The 24,273-nt window shown below is 35.9% G+C and overlaps 1 protein-coding gene across 1 annotated transcript in view; it reads right to left on the bottom strand.

Moving 5' to 3' along the window:
• SUGCT (succinyl-CoA:glutarate-CoA transferase) overlaps positions 1-24,273 on the bottom strand; it is a 996,774-nt gene that overhangs the window by 116,390 nt on the left and 856,111 nt on the right. Inside the window, 1 exon segment of the mRNA XM_028526030.2 lies at positions 8,404-8,467. Within this exon segment, the coding sequence (XP_028381831.2) occupies positions 8,404-8,467 (64 nt within the window).

Genomic DNA, 24,273 nt, shown 5'->3' with positions numbered 1-24,273 from the left:
TTTTTTTAATTTCCTATAGGATTCAGCCTAATTGTCATATTTCCATGAACCAAAAAAGTCCTTACCTGGTAATGCTGGAGGAAAGCAAAGCCATTTCTATTTCAGAGGGAAATGAAATGACCCCTTCTCCAGCCATAAATAAATCCAGCAATGAAATTAGAAAAAAAAAAAAAACACTCTAGGCTGAAACCCACTTGGTGGCAAAGACAATGTCACTCCTTGATCATCCAAGTTAATGCCATAACATGGAAGTCCAAAGTGAAAGATAATTTAATTTTTTATATTTAGCTATTACATGGTATCAGATTTTACTTCTCCAGCCAGTACACTTGCCTAATTACATTTACTTAATTTATTCTGTAAAGGTCCATCATAAAATCAGCACTTAAGTTTGATCCAGAAAAAGAACTTTGGGTACCCAATGAAAGTTAGCGGCAGCAAATACAAGAACTGAAGAATTAATCCCAGAAAATTTCTGTTCCACCTTCTAAGACAAATAACAAGAAAATGCTGTACTACATTGAAGCTTCCACTCTTCCTGTGGCTTTTCATTTTTGTTTTTATCTTGATCTTGTTTTGATTTCTAAATTTGGTTCATTCAGATGATTTCAAACACAACTCCTGCCTCAAGGATCATTCAGTATATTAATATTTGAGAAAATACCCCAAACAATGTATAAGTCCAATTAAATATTCACCCAGAAAAATTCTTTAGTTTAAATGTCACTTCCTAATAGTGAAGAATTACTCTGTGACCCAGAATTTCATTGATAACTTAGGACTAATTTGCAACAAGATTTTCTTGTCTATTAGACAGATTTACTTATCTTAGCAAATACATTGATAAGGACATGTTGAAGAGGAGCAACTAAGTTCTTGGCCATGTTCCCAGTCCCAACCAATAGGAATATGAATTCCCTGAGCATGAAAGCTTGGGTCTAACAAAGTATGTCTTCCTCATGGTACAGATAAGCATAGTTGATGGAGATCCCTAAGTCATATCAGCGACAGTAACTTGGCGCTTAGGTATTCCCTGTTCCTGAGGGAAAGACATTCCTGGGGATGTGATTCACACCTCCTGGTTCCTCCAAGATCTCCTAGAGAAGGGAAGTCCTTGTGCTATTCATTTCTCACTGGAAGGCAACAGTGTATAAGATTACACCTTACTCTTATGGGACTTCCAGAGAAGGCTGCAGGCACTCAGTGTCAAATCATCTGAGAATATACTGATTTATTTAACTCTCAGTATATTGCCTTGGGTTAAGTGTTTAATAAAGTTAAAAATAATTGAGGACTTTGGGAAGTACCATGTCTAGTCTATATGAAAATTCCCTTCCCTTCCAGCTTTCTCTCTCTCATTCTGTTGACAGACTGTGGAAACTTTCTTTCATCTCTTTCCTCTTTTTCACAGCTTAGCTTGCTCCCTGAAGGAGTATGCTCTTTCTAGAAGACAGATTATGCACTACACACAACATGGAAACTTTACACTCTTCCTGTCGTCATTTGAAAGATTTTTTCTATCTGGAAGAAATAAGTTATCCTACCATTTAGTCTCAGATTGCTTTTACTTAAAATTCTTCCTTTAGAACTCACATATTTAAACTATATGAGGAATATAAACTGAAACTTTGGTTCCTCTTAATTTTTTCCCCAAAGAGATTTGTGACAGCTTTCCCTGTTACAGTTATCCATTATAGAAATGTAAGTGCACTTTGAGGCTATGTGAGTTCAGAAACACTATCAAACTTTCTACCTAAAGGGAAGAAAAAAAGATAAAAGTAACAAGGCAAAGTGAAGTCTCATGTAGCCTAGAAGAGGTGATTCATAACCAGGCAAGATACTAGGTAGTCACTTAATTTGCGTACTTCAGTTTAGAAACAAACTAAAGAAGCAGAATAAATCTCTTGTCAGATAGCTTCTCCATGTAGCTTAAAATGATCACAAATTGTCTTTTTAAGTATTTTTCATCTAAAGTTTTTTTTTTAATTTTAATCACCCAGAAAATATCTATACTTAGCTGGTATAGAAGGTATTGGTTAGATTTAAAATGACAGTATCTTGCCCTGGCTGGCGTAACTCAATGGATTGAGCGCGGGCTGGGAACCAAAGTGTCCCAGGTTTGATTCCCAGCCAGGGTAAATGCCTGGGTTGCAGGCCATAACCCCCAGCAACCACACATTGATGTTTCTTTCTCTCTCTCTCTCTCTCTCTCTATCTTCCTCTCTTCCCTCTCTAAAAATAAATAAATAAAATCTTAAAAAAATAAAAATAAAATAAAATGACAGTATCTTTCTCCCCAGGAGCTTACAAAAGAAAGGTGTTTTAGAAAATCATTTATATAAAGTTGCAAAACATTCATAAATAAAATACTTCAGATAATCAAATAATGAGCATTTAACTTTTAAAAAATTTACTGAAAATATAAACACCAATAATCTAATACCTTCATTGGAGCTACATTAATTCATAATGGTGACTGTTCCCACATCCAACACCTGCTAGCTAAGAATTGTTGCAGGTTCCAAATACAAATATTAAAACCCTATGAGAAAATACTAATGAAAAGTTTTATTTAAAAGAACTTGGTGCTGCTTTCTGAAAAACACAGATCAGGAGACCAGCAGTCCAGGATAATTCAATTCAAAACTATTTTCTGTTCATAGAAGACTGCTGCCCTTTCACAGGGCTGACACCCTCATGTACTACAGTGTTTCCCAGAAATGCTGCTGGAATCAAATAACCACAATTCAAATGCAGGAAGGAATCTGAAAAAGACTGTGGGGAAGAGCTTACCTAACAGCAAATGTATTTCAGTGATATCCTTTGAAGTTTGGAATTCAGTATGCACTACATGGAAAGACAGAATGTTCCACTCTGGCTAAAAGCCAAGGCCAGCAGTATTTCAAGAAGAAAATACAAATGGTGAATGGCTCACTGGAAACTGGAAGTCCTTTGTAATGTAATAACTAATGTTAAGATCTTTTCAATAAAGTCACAGATAAGGTAAAATTTATGTAATGGCCAATCTTTTGCTCAAGAAATGTTATGTCATGAGCTCTAATGTAACTTTCATTTCAGTAATTAACAGACAAATTTTTATTAATTTCAGTTTAAAGTGAGAATACTATGAGTTTTATAAAAATCTTTAACCAACTTAGAAGCTTTTTAGAAATATCCCTAAACTCAATCAATGAGAACATCTTCCCAATTAGGTTTGAAGGTCTTACCCAAAGTCTTCTTCCAAGTCCTACCTTTGTCCCTAGATAATAGGGATCTCAGAGCCCTCAGCATAGGTTTCCTTTAAATTTTTATTTATTTTTCATTTGATCATTAGTTGTATTTTAGATCTCCTTCTTCTGGCCTCTGGCTGCCTCTCCAGCGTAACTCTGAGTCTATTCCTCCCCCATTTCTCCCTTTGAGCCCTTTCTCATCTCCTCCAGACACTAGTACTCTGGCTCCTCATTGCTCCTTTAGCCCACACCAGTTTGGCTCAGCTGACAACTGGTCATTGTTCACTAGTCTGTTTACAGTTCACTTCTCAGGAAAACTTTCCTGATTCTACACACTAGCTTAAGTCTCCCTGGTTTGTACTCTCAGAGCATACTGCTATAGCCTCCAGTTTTCCATGAAAATACTCATCCCACTTTTCTGAATTTATTGAATGCTGCCTTCCCTGGCAAACTGTAATGTCCTTGATGGGCTGGGCCTGTTCTGGGTACAAATCTGTCACCAAACCTTAATATAGCATATGGAAGACAATAGGGTTAGTGAATTTAGTTGTATGTGGGTATGAGTATGCATGTGAGTGAGTGTGTGTTTGAAGATTTGGCACTTGATCAGGCTGCATTAGTTAATTGTGAGCAAACTAGTACATTGTGCCCAGGGTGCTTACATTTCTGTCACTAAGCTAATGATGAGCAAAAACTAAGGACTACTTCCCTCACTGGGGATTTTTAAAATGCAAGAATCTTTAAGCTTAGCAAAGAAAAGTATGATACCTTTTCTCATTTATACCCCCATTAATAATAAATTTGTATTAGTTTCTCTCTACATTTAACTGTAAAACAGGCTATAAAGCTCAAATGAGAGAGAAGTTTCATGAACAATATGTGAAATAAAGAATAGCATTAGCATAACTACAGCTCACATTTAGAGATAATTTATGAGTATTAACTATACCACATGCTTTCACTATGTCATATATATAAGCAAATGAAATTTATTTTTTAATTATTTATTGTATAGTGGAGGGAGAAAGTATATAAAAAGTATGTTGGAATAGATATTAATAAAGGAGTAATTTAGACCATAATACTTGTACTTTATCTAATATCGGTAATAATTGCAAATATTATAATAATGTATTAAATGCTTACAATAATTATTTAAGTAGCCAACAGAAATTTTGAAGAGGCAAATAATTTTCCATTCCTGTTCAAAGTATATTAAACATTGGTTGACCAATATCTTTAAGTATCAATCAATTAGGAGTACACAGGAGCTCTAATCTGAGAATGTGAGGGACTGCTATGGATTTATACATCTCTAAAAAGGTGCAATCAATATTACATAAGAATTATTGCTCTCTTCAAGAGACAGGTAGTACTAAGTAACTACTAAGACAAAATGCTTCAGGAAAATTAGTACAATGTATCAAAAATTCAGTACAGGTTCACTAATAACAGGAAATATAAATAAGTAGTTTGAAGTAACATTAATGGGATTTTACTGTAAATGTGAAGATGCAAATATATATGTAAATCTATAGAACTACATTTAATGAATTCAAAAATGTGTCTCCACTGGCTAACTAAAAACTAGTGTAGCATAAAATTGCTTTTCACTCTACCCACCCTTCCTGTTTTAGCATATTCACTTCACTGAGGTTTTGTGGGAGAATCTGAGTTATTTCTACAACATTCATGAATTCTCCAAAGGGAAAATTACTTACAAAGAAAAGCAAAACTATCACAGGTAAATAAATCAATGAAAAGGGCAACATACAGGAAAATTTTGAATTATTTACTGATAAATTCTCTTTGTACTTAATATCTCTTATTCTACCTGAGTGGCCTCTTACTGGGATACACTGAATTAAAGGAAACAATAGCAAATTCTTATCTGACATCTATAAGCAGAATTGTCTCTCTGTTTTCATGGGGAGTCTAGATAGGCTGCTTTGGAGAGACACTGATACTAATTCCAAAAATAACTTAAACACACCCATTGCATTTCAAATCTGAGACTTCTTATATTGATAATTTTATAGAAATTATATAAGGTAAGTCAATAAGATAGACATATCAAAGAGCGGGTAGGATCAAGGGTGGGGAGTATGGACTGTTAGGGTGGTGGGAAGTTGGGGTGGAAATGGAGACAACTGTACTTGAACGACAATAAAAAAAAGTTAAAAAAATACTCTTAAGCTCTAAAGAAATTAAAGTAAGAAAAATAAAATTTCCCAAAGAGAAGTAAAGATTAAAAAGACTACAGATTTGAGAATTTTACTGTGGTAAACTGAATTGTTGGCCCCAGTTATTTACCCCTCCTTATGCCCATATCTTTGCCATGTAACTTTGCAGTTTCACATAAAAACAGACATTTCCCTACCTATCGTATACAGTCTAAAACTTGCTTTTGACCAATAGAATGAGGGTAGAAGGATCTAATAGCTCAGCAGAAGGTCTTAAGTGGCATTGTGGTTTCTGCGTATTATCTTGGTCTCCTGCCATTGCCACGAGAAGAACATGAGAGACATGTAGAGCAGAACTGAGCCTAACTCACAGTGAGGACAAAGCCTCACTAGATACCAGATCTTAGCTTATAACAACAGCCACTTCGGCATGTCCAGCCCAGATCAGTCAACCCCCACTTGGATCCACATCCATAGAATAAATAAATGTTATGTTTGAGTGCCACTGAGATTGTTGTGGTTATTTATTACACAGCATTATTGTGACTATAGCTTACAAATATTCTTATAAATTAAAGTAAGCAAAAGGGGTATGCTTTCACCTTCAAGGAATCTGAAAAAATATTTCCCTCTTCCTGAGATTGATTGTTCATTCATTTACCAGGAAAGTCAACAAATTCACATCTGAGTGACAAGAGTATTATATCTAGTGAGTTCATTCTAAGTTGGCCACTGACTTACTTTTTTCCCTTACTAACATGCAAACAATTGCATTAATTTTCAAATGTTTACCCTTTTCTCTCGTGTATTAAAGAATCAATTACTGTTGGACTTCATATTTAAACTTGTGTAATTACATTAGGTCAGTGGTTCTTGAATTGTTTGTCAAGGCCCATGACTCTAAGGGGGTGTTTAGAGTGCATGGTAGAAGCAAAAGAAAGCTGTACAGTTGGAGTGCTAACCTACCGAACAACAAAACTCTTTACTCTTTTTTGATCTGTTTAGATATTGAGGCTTCACATGGACAGTTTACTATTTAAAAATTAAAGTTAGAAGCCACCGAATAAAGTGTCCTTTAAAGTCTTTTCATACTGAAAACTCCATCATTACATTTTTGACCACTCCTTTTTCTTTTTTGCTATTACCATGACCCTAATTTAAGATATCATCACCTGAACTCCTGTGAGAACTTCCTAACCTGACTTGCTGCTTTAAAGTTATAAATTGTGTCATTTCACTCCCCTGCTTAAAACTAGAATAAAACCACATTTAGTGGGGCCTCACCTTTCTCTTCAATCTCATTTCATGCCTCCTTTCCTCTTCTTTCATACCGGATTAAAATGTAACCAGTTCCTTCCCAACTCAGAGTTCTCTCATATGTAGTCCTTCTGCTCTTCCCCTACTCTTCAAATGTTGACTCCTTTAGATCCCTCAGTTCTCAGTTTATAAACCATCCTCTCAGAGAGGCTTTCTCTGATCCACAAAATTAACACAGGTGACTTCTGTCCCCATTATTCTCTATGACAACATACTATTTGTTCTCCTTCCTTGCACTTACCATGACTTAGTTATGGGAACATTTGTTGGTTGCTTTTATTACCTGATTTTCCACTTGAGCATGAGCCCCATGTGGCAAGGACCAAGGTATCTGGTTTATTTTTGAATTCCAAGGACTCAAAGTATTGCCTGGGACATAGTATTTGCTTAATATATGAATGAATAAATGACTTACTTAGCTTTTATTAACATGTTCTTTTTTACTACCTTTCATCATGATACATTATATATTTTCCATATAAAAATGTGATCTCCATATCTGGTATGCTTATACCTGCTCTTAACATTCTTTAATTCATAATTCATAATGTTTATTTATCATAATCCCCTGTTATTTTTTAACATGCCAATGGCCATTTTTTGATGTGTTCTCAGACATTATTTTCAGGTTGATCCCAAATCTTAGAACTATAATATACCTAAAATAAAATTAACAATGTAATTATTCAATAAATGAGACCTGAAACCTGTAAGAGTAAATGTATGCCATTTGACTGAAGTGACTGAAGAGTTTGGGGAATACTCAAGTTTCAAGCAAGGTGACTAGGATATAGTTTCAGGAAAATTGTGACCAAAGTTATATCCTAGCTAATTTCATTATCCTCTGTCATAAGAAAAGAAAAAAAATAAGTGTATAGTTTATATATAGTCTATAAAATAGGGACATAATAAAAAAGAATATGGAGTGTTTTTCCAGCAATTCCCAGAGTAGAGACAACAGATATGAGGAATGGTCAGATTATAGTCACTAAAGAAGTAAAGCCTGTGGATGGTAGCAGGTTATTCATAAGCTCTTGCTACCATCTGAGTGCTCTGAGAGTAGGCAGGCACAAGGCTTCTGGCTACAAAGAAAAAGAACTACCCTGAGACATATAAAGTTGGCATTTTGGCCTAGGCCAAAATTCTTTGGTGAGTATGTTTGGTATGAGTCAAGTTACAAGAATTCAACATATTTTGAGTTTACTTAAAACACTTAATTTCTTGATCTACAAAGCTAATACCCTAAAATAATAATGTGGAAAGAAAATGCCTTTGCCTGAACAGTCGGTAACCTCCATTGGGCACCACCACCATTGAGCCTAACTTCCTTCTTCATTCTCATATGAACCACATGTAATTTCATATTTGACACATCTATCATCATATAGCTGCTGGAAATTACATAATGTACTTTTGTGAATACATGATTACAAAACATAGAGTTGTAATGTGAGCATTTTGTTGTCACCAAGACAGCCAGACATTTGTCAGAGCAAAGACACAATTCTGTAGCTTCAGCATGCATTCTTGTGGATGTGATTTCAACTTTTATCCAAAATGAAAACTTGGGACAATGTCTTGACAAGTTGTTTGGGGGATCATCAGCTATTTGTAGCAATCAGCATAGTGAATGATTTTTAAGGAAAATGTTTAAAAAATAAAAAATTTCAAACCTGGGACTGATATCTTTCCTACAGTCGGATGTTTCAGTTCCATAATGAGGCCATTGTGCAATACCTTGAAATGTAAAAACAGAGAACAAAACAAATCACAAAATAAAATTATCTTTAATCTCAAGATATATGGAAAGCCACCAATTCACTCCATTAAAGAAAGATATTGAAAAACACAAAAATGCCTAAAATTTTTAATAGGAAATATTTAACACAAAAATAATATTTCTATTTTACAGTATATCAACAAACTGAGAAAAAATAGAAGACAAATTTTTCCCACTCTTGAAAATATTACCTGCTCCTAAATATAGGGTATGATATCCCCCTTTCATCTATGTATGATCCTCTAAATATTAAAGCTTAACCTCTTCCTATACTAGTTCATAGCAGGTTTTGGCCAAGGTCAACTGCAGGACAGGCCAGGAAGGGCCAAACCTGTAATGGAGTTGCTGCCTGGGGTAGCACATACACTCCAGGCAATTGATTCAGAAAGATGCAGGGAGTCAGTCCAGTTTGAAAGATGAATCAGAGTATCCAAAAGGCCCAGTGACTTCTGGAAATGGACAGATTCAAGGCTGCTGTGACAATCAATGAGCAGAGCTAGCTGATAAGGATCCTAGAGTAAGCCCAGGTCAGAGGCCTGAGCAGGAAATTGAAGCCAGAGATGTTTTCAGTGGTCCAAAGACCTTAATCATAAGACTAGGTTTCATAACTAGAACTCCACTATCCTACAGTCAGTGGAGGATGGTAGGAGTGGGAGGAGACAACTGAAAAAAAAGCCATAGACCTTATCTTAGGGGGCCAATTAGAGTATCATGCATGGGTACTCTATGCAAGGGAGGTATTTGGGGTCCCATCAAGGACTCAAGGTAGACTTGGTCTCAGGGTTAAGATTTAAGGCCAGTTACTGGGACTGCAATAATCTTTCAGTGCCCAAACAGCAGAAAGGTGACTTGATGCTGAATTATGGGACTACTGAACCAGAGCTACTTAAATCCTTGGCATAGAGAGGCTGTAATTTTTCCTATGGGATGGATAAGAAAATAAGTTCTGCCAGGGTTTGTGCCCTCCAGCTGTAGGAAGAGGATGAGATGAAGGCATGGAATTAGATTCTACACATAAAAGTTGAATTACTGGAGGGAAAATGTTCTATAGTCCCACAAATAAAAATGCTACAAAATTGTTTTCTTTTGCTTATTCTTTAATAGCTGGAGGCTACCTGAGTATACCCTTTCAAAAAATTTCTATTTACTACTACTGTATCTTCAGTGAGATATATATGGGTGGTTTAAACTGTTTCACCTGCAATATCTACCAATGGAGGGCTTCTCTCTTCCTGTTCTGTATATGGATCTAAAAGACAGAAGTATTTCAGTGGCACAGTAAACTAATGGACCACAATTTCATGCTAACATCCCCAAAACTGACAGATTGTAATAATGGTTCTCTAGTATTTTGAGCTTCAGGTGAAAGTCAAATTTGCATATCCATACTCTTATACAATATTTTCACAAAGCAAAAGAGCATGCAATACATAAACTGATAAAAATGTTTTCTCACTTGGAAAACTCAGGGAAAGAGGTCAAATATCTTGGATTTTATCTGTTTCTAGTGAGCCTTCTGGCCCCATTATGGAATAATCCACCAAAAAGACAATCTCATGAGTGGCTTTATAAGGTTAGAACTACAGCTCTTCTATGAATAAATATTCTGGCTCCCACTACTTTGGGGGGGAATGGTCACCACTTTGTGGATGATATGCTCTTTAAACAACAACCATGTTAGCTCCCCTCACTGAGAGTGATGCCACACCATATGGAGATCCTTTCTAGGGATGCCTTGCCTCTCTTTTGGAATCACCAGCTTTGCACCCAAGAGCTGGCCAGAGAAAATTCTTGCCAGTGTTAGAACTGTGCTATAATTTAATTCTGGTGTGGCTCGTTCTCAGCGCCCGCCCAGCACTGCCTCCTCCTATGTGGGGGTGGGGGCTAAATGCCAATGCGAGGTGCTAAATCTCAGTTCTACTGAGGACAGGAACAAAAATACCGAGCTAAATTTCACTTGAAACAATTATCTGCACACTGAATCATTCTTCTCCTATCTCTGTTGCCCTCCTGACTACCTCTTTGTAATAATACTGCACTGCTACTCACAAAAGACAAAAGTGAGTGTTCTTAGCTAAATATAACTTAACTGATAGTGTTGAAATTAATTAATGTGAATTGTAATTATGTGGCAAATGTTAAGTGTCAAACGTGAAAGGGTAGTTGGTAAAGGTCAAGGGACATATGTCAAAGTTTTGTGAAACAAAAACTAGCAGTGGATTGAAGTTTTTCATGAAAGCAGCCTAAGGAGTGTACTTACTCCAGACCTACCCCCTTTGCTGTCTATATATGCGATTCCCAATATGAAACTTTGTTTTCTATACTTATCAATTCCTTTGCATTGAAAATCATCCTGTTTTAAGCAGATACATAATTTTTCCCCTGTCTGGCAAAGAAAGCTAACTGCAGTTTCTCATTTGCTGTAGCATTTGTACAGTTACATGGCAAATGGGATAGTCAGAGCCCGCATATTCATAAAGAACTACCTCATTCCTTTGTTTGGTTGCCACCCCCCTTTTAATGTAAAGTCTGAAGTTGATAAAACTTCCATAGTTTCTCATGAATCGGGTCAGATTATCTCAGAGAACAGCTGAAACTATGGCAGTGCTGCCCCTGGAAACCCTGCCTAATGACACAGAATCTTGGAAAACTCTCCAGTCTTGTTTGTGGGGCAAGTCCTGCTCTGCTTAGTAACATATTTGAGCATTTCAGAGACCAGACAGTTTCTCTGAATTTTAACATAAATCTCTCCTACCACACTTCAGGCATATTCTCTCATCTTAACTTCACTGGAAATGGAGAAACTGCCACTTACCAACATTTATATAACATTTCTTTGGGAATAGTTATTAAGCGTTCCCTTTCCTTTTTATATCCAGGCTCAAAACCCTAATCTGTAGTACCTTTAACCTAGAAATTCACATTTAATAATGTTTCATTTTTCACTAGCAGTGGAATAGAACTCTGGTTTAGAACTTTCAACCACCATTTTCCCATAGGGAGAATTACATGCTTAGAACCATAGTCTGACCATTTAGGATATTCTTCATTACATATGTATTCTTCATTACATATTTAGTTATTTTGAAATAAGGCAAGGACCTTCTCTATAATTTTGTAGTGGATTTTGTCCTTCTTTTATTTATTTTTCTTCTCCCTAAATATTCCCTGGTTTTGTAGCTTTTCTAATCTTCACTTCTCCTTAAAATTTCAAAAGCATTTTCTTGACAAGAATAGAATTTTAGACAGTGCACCAACATCTTTAGTAAAGTATCAGGCCTATTTAAAATAAGGACTCTCTTTCTTCTTCAAGAGTTTTACAGATTGACAGCCTAATGATAGAGTCAAGTGGTAATGTATTAATGATGGGGAAGAGAGTAAAATGTATACTGTAAAATGATGTGGGAAATAAAGTTTAAATGAACGTAAGACAGTCTTTTTATAATGTCCTATGGCAGGAATGGCAGGAAAAAAGTCCATAATATAGCACTAGCAAGAAAAAAAAACTGTAAAAAATAAAATAAAAATACCCACTGTATGGGCAGCAAAAATCTTTACAGAAAACAAGAGATCTAGGTCAAGAATATAAGTAGCAAGGCATATTCAAATGAAAAGAGACTGATAAGAGTGCCAGCATTAAATGTCACACACAAGTGATACATGTAAAGAGCACATCAAATTTACATATACATACACATATTACACATGGATACAGACAACAGTGTGGTGAGAGCCAGAGGGAAGATAGGTGGCATAGGTGGAGGTGGGCAAAGAGGCAATAAATAGGAACAGAAAAAGACTTTACTTTGGGCAATAGATGCATGATGCAGCATGCACACGATGTTATATAGAGTTGCACACTTGAAACTTTTATGAGTTTCTGAAGCGATGTCACCCCAATAAATTCAGTAAAAAAAATCAATGGGATACCATAAATGATATTAACTTAAGATTCACAAAAGAGAACTGATCTGTCCATTCACCATGAATAAACATATGATCTATTCATTCAATTTAACAAACATCATGGAACATCTATATGTTAGGTGATATGAAAGGGCTGGTAGTAAAAAGACAAATGAACTTCATTCAAAGTGCATGCAATTAGAGGAAACAGTAGGGAGTAAGAGACCTGAGCCAATTTGTAAGACATAATTTAAACTCCACAAATTCCAATAAGGAACAAGTAAGTAATTCTGCCTGCTTCCAGTGGAAGCTGAAGGATGTAGGTCAAGGAGGCAAGTAAAAGTCTTAGAACAAAAATGATAGTGAAATATAACATTTAGTTAACAATTACAATGATAAACAAAATAGCAGACATTGCTTATCAAAACTCCTTAGGGTCAGGCATTGAATTAGGAGCTAAAGAGCTATCTCCATTTAATCTTCTCAGTAGCTAAACTAGGTAGAAATTACTATAATCTGCATTTCTACTGATACAGTGATGGAAGCCCAAAGAGGTCAAGCACTTGCCCAGGATTTCACAATTAATGAGTAGCTGCCAGATTCCTGAGGACTTAGTAAAAGGAAAAAATGAACAAACATAATTTGATTTACCATTAATATAACTAGCTGATGTGGTCAGTTTTGTGAAACAAACTAGTAAATTCATTGAAGAAAGAAAATCAGTCAAATGAATTGCTTGTACTGCTTGGTACCTTGAGGCCCAATTAGTTAATACACTGAACCTTTCCCTCTACGGTAGATATTCTGGCTAGCATAGACACAAAGGCTGTGAAAGAGAAGGGATTTGGGCTCTAGACAGGCTTAGATTTGGAGGGCACAGACCCAGTGGGTGACCTTGGGCAAGGCAGTTAAGTACCTGAAGCTAATAAAATAAAAAGTATCTGAAGCTCAGAACCCTTATCAATGAAAAGGGAGTAATACTATCTCTTTCTCAAGAGTTTCTAAGGGTTAGTGAAATGATGATGGCAAAGCACTCAGCATAGGGCCTATGAATGGCAACTGTTTTCATCACTATCCAAAGACTGGGTTCAAACTGTGGCTCCACCAAGTTCCAGTTATGTAGCTTTGGGGCACATTCATTCATGCAACAAACATATGTTAAATATATCAACAGTAATAATGAGCAGTTAATAGTAAGTATCAATTATTACTAGTGCCAGGCATTGTTGAGTACTGAGGAAAAACTGGGTCATAGAACAAGCAAGGTCCTTGCCCTAAAGAACCTTACACAGTCCTGTAAGGGAGACTTTGAATTAAACGGTGTTCATGGATCTGTTTTTGTTACATAATGTATATTTAGTTCAGTGCTATATCCCCAGTACCTTGAACATTATTTGGTTGTCTCTGGTAGATGCTCAATAGTATTTTATTAGATTTATTGAATTCAATGTGTTTATTTATGTATTTGTTTACTTATTTATTTATTAAATTGAATTAACTAAGAAGCAAGTGGCTCCTTTGGTTTCATTAATTTATGGAGGGGGATTAGAGAGTGTTCTCTGTTTTACTTTTTTATTTATTTTTCAGTTATAGTTTACACTCAGTATTATTCTGTATTAGTTTCAGGTGTACAGCATAGTGGTTAGACAATCATGTACTTTACATAGTGGTCCTTCTTCATATTTCAAGTACCCACCAAGCCCCATACATAGTTATTACAATATTATTGACTATATTCCCTATGCTTTAATCTACACCTCTGTAACTACTCTGTAACTACTAATTTGTACTTCTTAATTCCTTCACCATTATTACCCAGCCCCGTAAACACCCCAGCCCAGGGGGAGGGACTCATTATTTTACCCTTTTAACAAATACTTAAGAGTTCTCTAGACATAAAACTGTTTTACTGGGCTTCCAAAATATGTTCACCTTAAAAACTTTGTTATCATGTTCCAGTGTCGCCTAGCAATTCCCTCAGTATTCTGTCTAAAGCTTCTCCCAGGTGATCTTGAATTTGTCCTAGATCTATTGTACACATCTGAAGACACTCTACAAGTCATGCTTAGAGGCTTTGCAAGGATCGTAGCCACTTACAGTGAAGAAAAGTCCTATAAATCCAGCAGAAATAGTGAGCAAATGCATTATACATGTAAAGTGAATATACCATAGTTGAAGAAAATAATCATAGCATTCTTTTTTATTAAGAAAACTCAAAACTATTTCCAAAACATGAATATCTTTGAAAGCAAAAAAAGCACTGAAGCAATCAATCTCATTTATTGTATTGTTCATTTCATCAATTTAGTCATTTCTTTAGCTTAATAGAAAAATAACCTTGGGATAATATTCACAAAGTTACATGTCTAAAAGAATAAATTACAATTCATATGTTAAAAGTTAATTCAACTTTTTCTGAAAACTGTGACCATAAAATGCAAAATAACATAAATTCATAAAAAAATGACATGTAATCTCTTTGTTGAGATAATGGAGATCAGATTTAAATGCTATATTTTGGGGTTTCTAATTTCTTTTAAAATAACTACTATAATTTAAATTTATTTTGTTGCTAATGCACATGACACAATCTTTCCCCTATTTTCTCTTATTAAAAATGTGAATGTTAATGATTTGAAGAGATATGATAACATAAATGAATAGTTTAATGAATACTAGTAAAATGAATTCCCATGTGCCCAACACTCAACTTGAGAAATTCTATCAAAATGTTCAAAACTCCAGGTTTGCCCCAATCCCTCATGCTCCATCACTAAATAATCACTTTCCTGAATATTTTTACCATATCCTTACTTTTTTTCATATTTATACTCTGTATGTATATACCTCTAACAATTTAGTGCTTGCTTTCACCCATTCATAACATTTATATCAGTGAAATCAGGAGTATGTAATTCTACTGAGTTGCTTTTTCTCTTTCATTTTTTAAATTTAATATTTTTGTTTTGTTTTTAGACAGAGGGAAGGAAGAAAGGTACATAGGAAGAGAAGGGGAGGAAGGGGATAGGGAGAGAAGGGGAAAAACAATGATGTGAGAGAGAAATATTTATCGGTTGTCTCTCCTACGCACCCCAATGCGGACTGAGCCTGCAACCCAGGCATGTGCTCTGACAGGGAATCAAACCAACAACCTTTTGCTTTATGGAATGATGCTCCAACCAACTAAGCCACTTTGGCTAGGTCAGAGTTTCTTTTTCTCTTAACATTGTATAATACCCCTACTTTGGAGCTTGTGGCCATGGGCCAATTATGGCCATTAATGTAAAGTGTGCCATTATATAAACATATCAATTTATTAAACCACTCATGTTATTTCCAGTTATTCTACAGTGACAAGCAATGCTGCTATTAACCCATCTCTTTGTGCAATAACTCTTTGGGGCATATATTTAGAGCTAGAACAGCTAAGTCTCACATGTATCTTCAACTTGTTAGGTAATGGCAAATTATTTTTCTGAATGGTTTACCCATTCTCACCAATAATGAATGTAAAATCAGGGTGTTTAGGTTTGGCCAATATATTATAATTACTCTGAAATGGTATCTTATTAAGCTTTAACTTGCAATTTATTGATTACCAAAGAGTTGAGTCTATTTTCCTTGCTTAGTAGCCATTTCTATTTCCTCTTCAGTGAATTGCTTGTTCAAGCATTTGTTTTTCTATTAGCTTAATTACTTTTTCTTATTGATTCCTAAAAAGTTCTTTACATATTCTGGTTATACATCTTTCATTGAAACATAAATTGAAATATTATGGTATGTTTATTTCTCATTTTGTGGTATTTTGATGAACAAATGTTTTTCATTTCAGCAGTCTCATACTTATTGAGTTTTTCCCTTCTGGCTATACTTTTTGTTTTGTTTTGTTTTTAAAGAGAGGGGAAGGGAAGGAGAAAGAGAGAGAATGAAACATCAATGTGTGGTTGCCTCTTGCACTCCCCTACTGGGGACCTGGGCCACAACCCACACATGTGTCCTGACTGGGAATCAAACCAGTGACCATTTGGTTCATAGGCCCACACTCAATCCACTGAGCTCCATCAGCCAGGGTATGGCTATACTTTTTATGACATATTTAAAAAATTTTCCCTACTCTAGGTGATAAAGATATTTTCCTAAATTATCTTATAAAAGTTTTAACATTGGCCCATTTATAATAAGAGGTCACAGCAAGTTATGGATTTAGATGAATTACCCTAAAGGTAACATCATACTTAATAATAAAAGACTGAATGCATTTGTTTTAAGATCGAGAACAAGGCAAGGGTGTCTGCTTTCACCACTCTTATGCAACATATTACTAGAAGTTTTAGCAACTACAATATATTGAGAAAGAGAAACATAACTTTCACAAAAGCATACAGATGGGAAAGGATGGAATAAAATAATAAACAAGTAAAAATGAAAGAAAGAAATATAATAAAAAGAAGAAAATTTTAAAGGAAGAAATCATACAGATGACATGACTGTCTGCATAGAAAATACTTCTAAAATTAATGAGTTTGCAAGGTCACAGGCACAAGATCAACACACAAAAATCAGTCACATTTGTTTACCAACAATGAATATAAGAAACCCAAAATTAAAAATACAGTATCATTAACAGTCACTCAAAAGAAAATGAAGTACTTAGATACACACTTAAAACACATGTATAGATTCTGTATGTTGGATATTGCAAAATGCTGATGAAAGCAATCAAAAAGGACCTAAATAATGAAGAAGCATACCATGTTCCTAGATTTGAAGAGTCAACATATCAAAGATGTCCAGTCTCCTTCATTTATCCATATGTTTAATGTGCTTCATGCCAAAATCCCAGCAAAGTTTTTGTAGATATAAACAAAGCTTATTCTAAAGTGTATATGGAAAGACACAGGCCTCAGAATTGCTTAAACAATCTTGAAAATAAGAATAAAATGAAAGAGAATCTGTCTACCTGCTATTAAAATACATTATATGGATTCTAAGAGATGTATTGATAGAGAGTTGACCACATAAATCAATGGAACAGAATAGAGAACTCAGAAATATAGTCACACAGATATGCCTAACTATTTGCTGACAAAAGTATAAATACAATAGAGGAATAATACCTGTTCAATAAATAGTACTGGAATTATTGTGAAGAATAGAATAAAAAAATCCCCAACCTAAACCTCTATCTTACGTAAATTAAAATGTATCACAGATTTTAACATATAAGTTTAAAAGTATAAAACCTTAGGAATAATTTCAGGGATTGCTCTGCACAAGCTCATGTTAAGAAAAAGAAAGAGTTACATACTGGGAGAAATATTTGCAAGCAATATATCTGACAAAAGATGAGTATCCAATATATATGTAAAGAAGTGTTACAACTAATCAGTAAAAATACAAATAACCCAATTAAAAAGTAGCCAAAAGACATAAACAGACATCTCACCAAAGAGGATATAAAGATGACAAATGAGTACATGAAAAAGTGGCCCAATATTATTAACAATTGATGAGATACAAATTAAAAGCATAACCAGATATTAGTATACACCTATCAGAGTGGCTAAATTTTTTAAGACATAAAATACTGGCAAAGAGAAACTGGATCACACATGCATTTCTACTTAGAGTGGAAAATGATACAGCCACTATGGAAAACAGTTTGGCAGTTTCTTAAAACAGCAACAACCACAACTAAACACATATCTGCAAATAACCCAGGAGTTGCACCCTTGAGCTTTTATTCCAGATAAATGAAAATTTATGTTCATAAAAACCTGCAGTGAATATTCACAACAGCTTTATTTGTGTTAGCTAAAAATTGAAAATAACAGAGATGTCCTTCAACTAGTAAATCATTAAGCCAACTGTGGTACATCCATATTATGGAACACTCCTAGGTAACAAAAAGGAACAAACTATTGATTCATACAGCTTCAGTATTGAAGGGATTATGCTAAGTGGAAAAAAGTAATCCATTCCCAAAATGTTACACAGTGTATGATTCTACTTAATAGCATTCATTTTTTGAAAAGAACTTTTTTATTTTCAATTACAGTTTACATTGAATATTATTTTGTATTAGGTTCATACATACAGCACAGTGGATAGACACATACTTTACAATGTGGTCACCAGTATATTTCCAATATCCATTTGCCACCATACATAATTACAATATTATTGACTATATTCCCTATGCTGTACTTTATACCCCCCAATTGTACTTCTTAATTTTGTGACCACCAATTTGTACTTCTTAATCCCTTCATATTTCAACCAGTTCCCAAAACTCCTCATCTTTGCCAACCATCATTCTGTGTCTAAGAATCTGTTTAAATTTTATTTGTTCATTTATTTTCTTCTCTAGATTCCACATATAAGTAAAAGCATATGGTATTTGTCTCTCTCTGACTGACTTACTTTACTTACTATATACCCTTTACTTACTATATGTCCATCTGTGCTGTTGCAAATGGTAAGAGTTAATTCTTTTTGACCCCTAGCCCGGTGGAAGTGCAGACCGGTGGAAAGCACAGAGCAGGGCCGCGCTCAGCTCTCGCCCCATAGGGAGGCCTGAATCTGCTCCGTGATCCGGGGAGGGACATGGCGCTTGGTGCATTCCTACAGTAGTGGCTCAGAAATTTCCAGCCAGCCCAACCGGGGGAGCCAGGAAAGGCACCAACACCCGGTCGGAGTGCGGTCCGGCAGGGAACACGGAGCTGGAAAGGGCTCAGCTCCCACACCATCGGGAAGACTGACTTTCTCGTGCTGTGAACCCGGAAGGGTCACGGCGAGGCACTTAGGGCAATCCTAGACCCCGAATCTCAAAAGTTTGGGGGAGGGGCGGGCCCTTTTACGATCCCCAGGGAGGGCGCAATGAATCCTAAAACCTAGCGGGTGCCTCCTGAGATCATAGAGCTGGAAACCTGCAGGACCCCAGAGTCTGTCCGGGAGAATGTGGAAGTGAGATCCAGAGAGCCAGTGTGTTTCAGAGCGCCCAGGGTACCTGACAGACTTGCTGAGATCTGGCTGGGAGAGAGAGAAACATTTCAAAGGTCCCTCAGCCAGCTGAAGCCAGCAAGATCAGAAAAACTGGTCTGGCCAGTTAGAAACCAACAAGAGGTTTCTTTTTGTTGTTGTTGTTGTTTTTATTTTGTTTGGTTTTGTTTGGTTTTGTTTTGTTTTTGTGGCTGTTGTTGGTTGATTGATTTTATCTTGTGTTTTATGTGACATTTTATATTTCAATTCTTATTATTTTTATCTCACAATCCCTTATATTTCTCTTCCATTCATCCTAATATTATTCTTTCCACTCCAAATTTATCTCTCCTGCATTACATCTTCTGCTTTTCTCTCCTTTTTCTTAATCTTGCAAGTTACTGTAAATTTTACTTAAAGATAAATTTGTATTATCTTTTTCTCACTTTTCTGACATTTTTTATTTTAATAATATTTTGGTATTCTTTTTCTTTCTGTATAATCTTCTTTGCTTGGCTGGTTATACTGTCATTTGATAGGTTCCCCCTGGAATCTCAGTCACAAGGTGTTGATAAGTTACTATCCTTCATCTGTGTTCCATTAATACACCTCTCAGGGTTCTATACTCTTTATTCTTGTTATCTAGACCTCATCGATTCTGCCACAAGACTGCCACTTTACTATTACTGCTAGTAAGACCTAGTCTATACAATTGTAAATACTTCTCAATACCCCTACCTGATCTCAGCCCACCTTCCAATTTTCTGAACTATACTATTGTGGGGGTTGTCTCTATTCTTTTACACACTACTGTTATATACTAATCTTTAGTCCAACCACACCTTAGAATCTGACCTCCCACAGCCTCGCAGCTTTCTAGATCCAACTAAGAATCCTCTCAGTCCCAATAAGAGTCTTACCTTCTTTCCATCCTTTCTAAAATATGGATAGTGGGGCGGAGGATCATGGTTAACACTATAAAGAGCCAAAGGATAACCCATCTCTTCTCTACTGGCTGCTAATGTAAATATCATAGTATACTGTCTTGCTGTTGTAAACCATTTTGCCTTACTCCTCCAATTGATCACAAAAAAGAGTAGGGGGAAGCTGTGAACACCAGGACACACAAAGGAGATTGCACCACTGAATCTCACAAATATTCTACCACAGAAGTTCACACCATAATTACAGGGAATCAGAACAGATCAAATTAACAAACAAAAGCCCTGGCTGGCGTAGCTCAGTGGATTGAGCGCGGGCTCGGAACCAAAGTGTCCCAGGTTCGATTCCCAGCCAGGGTACATTCCTGGGTTGCAGGCCATAACCCCCAGCAACCGCACATTGATGTCTCTCTCTCTCTCTCTCTCTCTCTCTCTCTCTCTCTCTCTCTCTCTCTCTCCCCCCTTCCTTCCCTCCCTAAAAATAAATAAATAAAAATCTTTAAAAAAAATTAACAAACAAGAAGAAAAAAGAAGAAACCCACGAACAATGAGAAAACAAAGAAACAACCCCCAATTGAAGGGAAATGAAGAAGCCTCAGGAAAAATGCTAAATGAAATACGGCAACTCAACTATCAGATAGTGAGTTCAAAACAATGATTACCAGGAAGTTCAATGAACTCACAATGAGCTTTCAGAAATTAGAGGGAAACTACATCAATCTCACTGCAAACTATATAAACATGAAAAAGGAAATAGAAACTCTCAATAAAGGTCAAGAGGAAATGAAGACTACAATTTCTGAACTGAAGAACACAGTAGAAGGAATGAAAAGCAGGATCAATGAAGCAAAAGATCGGATTAGCGAGCTGGAGGAGAAAGGAGAAAACAACATCCAGAAAGTGCAAGAAAAGGAAAAGAGGCTCAGAAAGAATGAAGAGGAATTAAGAGAAATGCAAGACAATGTGAAATGTAATAATATCTGTATAATAGGGATACCAGAAGGAGAAGAAGAAGAGCAAGGGATCAGAAACCTAGTTGAACAAGTAATGAAGGAGAACTTCCCTAATTTGATGAGAGAAAAAGTCAAACAAATCCAGGAAACACGGAGAGTCCCAATCAAGAGGAACCCAAAGAGACCCACCCCAAGGCACATCATAATTAAAATGACAAAATTTCAAGACAAAGAGAGAATCTTAATGGCAGCAAGGGAGAGAAAGGAAGTAACATACAAGGGAGCCCCAATAAGGCTAACAGCTGACTTCTCAATGGAAACACTTCAAGCCAGAAGAGAATGGCAAGAAATACTCCAGGTAATGAGAACCAGAGGGCTGCAACCAAGGCTACTATATCCAGCAAGGCTCTCGATCAAGATACAAGGCCAAATAAGAAGCTTCCTGGACAAAAGAAGTCTAAAAGAATACACCTCGACCAAACCAGCTCTGCAAGAGATTCTAAAAGGACTGCTTTAAGGAAGGGAGGGAAAAGAGAGAGAGAGAGAGAGAAAGAGAGAGAGAGAGAGAAAAACACACGTACATAAAAGACAATGAATAAGTACCTATCAATAATAACCTTCAACGTAAATGGATTAAATGCTCCAATCAAAAGACATAGAATAGCTGAATGGATAAGAAAAAATGACCCACATATCTGCTGTCTACAACAGACCCACCTCAGGATAAAAGACCTACATAGGCTGAAAGTGAAGGGCTGGAAACAAATCTTCCAAGCAAATGGACAGGAAAAAAAAGCCGGAGTAGCAATACTCATATCAGACAAAATAGACTTCCAAAAATGGTCCATAAAGAGAGACCCAGAAGGCCACTTCATAATACTCAAGGGAAGAATCCACCAAGAAGACATAAATATTGTAAATATATATGCACCCAACATAGGAGCACCCAAATACATCAAGAAAATCTTAGAGGACTTCAAGACAGATATGGACAGCAACACAATTATAGTGGGAGATCTTAACACCCACTATCAAAAATGGACAGATGTTCTAAACAAAATATCAACAAAGATATTGTGGCATTGAACCATACCCTTGATGAAATGGACTTTACTGATATATACAGAGCCCTCCATCCAAAAGAAGCTAAATATACATTCTTTTCAAATGTACATGGAACATTCTCAAAGATCGACCACATGATAGGACACAAAACAAGACTTAAGAATTTCAAGAAAATTGAAATCATACAAAGCATTTTCTCAGACCACAAGGGACTGAAGCTAGAAACCAACCAGAAGGAAAAAAACCAACAACACTCAAAATCATGGAGATTAAATAGCATGCTATTAAACAATGAATGGGTCAAGAATGATATTAGGGAAGAAATCAAAAGGTTTCTGGAAACAAATGAAAACGAGCTCACAACAACCCAAAACTTATGGGACACAGCCAAGGCAGTCCTGAGAGGGAAGTTCATAGCGATACAGGCCCACCTAAAAAGGTTAGAAACATTCCAAACAAACAACCTAACCCTACATCTACAAGAACTCGAGGAACAACAAAGACAGCCCAGAGCAAGCAGAAGGAAGGAAATAACCAAGATCAGAGCAGAATTAAATAACATAGAGACTAAAAGCACAATTCTAAGGATCAATGAATCCAAGAGCTGGTTCTTTGAAAAGATAAACAAAATCGACAAGCCTTTAAGCAGACTCATCAAGAAAAAAAGAAAGAAGACTCAAATAAACATAATCAGAAATGAAAGAGGAGAGATTACAACAGATACCACAGAAATACAAAGGATTGTAAGAAATTACTCCAAAGAGCTGTATGCCAACAAATTTGAAAACCTAGGTGAAATGGACAACGTTCTAGAAAAATATAATCTTCCAAAACTCAAAGAAAAAGAAACAGAAAGCCTGAACAGACCAATAACAACAAAAGAAATTGAAGCAGTAATCAAAAAACTCCCAACACACAAAAGCCCGGGACCAGATGGTTTCACAGGAGAATTCTACAAAGCATTTAAGGAAGAGCTAACCCCTATCCTTCACAGACTATTCCAAAAAATCCAAAAAGATGGGAGTCTCCCAAACTCTTTTCATGAGGCCAACATCATCCTAATTCCAAAACCAAATAAAGACGCAACCAAGAAAGAAAACTTCAAGCCAATATCACTGATGAACATTGATGCTAAAATCCTCAACAAAATACTGGCAAACCGCATCCAACAATACATTGAAAAGATCATACACCATGACCAAGTGGGATTCATTCCAGGGATGCAAGGATGGTTCAATATTCACAAGTCAGTAAATGTAATACATCACATAAACAAAAGCAAAGACAAAAACCATATGATCATATCAATAGATGCAGAAAAAGCATTTGATAAGGTACAGCACCCATTGATGATAAAAACACTCGGCAAAGTAGGAATAGAGGGAGCATTCCTCAACATAATAAAGGCCATATATGATATACCTACAGCCAACATCATACTCAATGGGCAAAAATTAAAATATTTTCCACTAAGATCAGGAACAAGACAAGGCTGTCCACTTTCACCACTTCTATTCAATATAGTACTGGAAGTTTTAGCCACAGCAATCAGACAAGAAAAAGAAATAAAAGGCATCCAAATCGGAAAGGAGGAAACAAAACTGTCACTGTTTGCAGATGACATGATAGTATACATAGAAAATCCTATAGACTCCACCAAAAAACTGCTTGACCTAATAAATGAATTTGGCAAAAGAGCAGAATACAAAGTCAATATCCAGAAATCAAAGGCATTTCTGTACACCAACAATGAAACAGCAGAATCAGAGATCAAGGAAAAAAATCCCATTTGAAATTGCAAAAAGAAAAATAAAATATCTGGGAATAAACCTAACCAAACAGGTAAAAGACCTGTATTCAGAAAACTACACAACACTGAAGAAAGAAATCAAGGAAGACACAAACAAATGGAAACAT

Source organism: Phyllostomus discolor, chromosome 10 (assembly GCF_004126475.2).
Source record: "Phyllostomus discolor isolate MPI-MPIP mPhyDis1 chromosome 10, mPhyDis1.pri.v3, whole genome shotgun sequence".
Taxonomy (NCBI): Eukaryota; Metazoa; Chordata; class Mammalia; order Chiroptera; family Phyllostomidae; genus Phyllostomus; species Phyllostomus discolor.
This window is presented reverse-complemented; position numbering and strand designations above follow the sequence as displayed.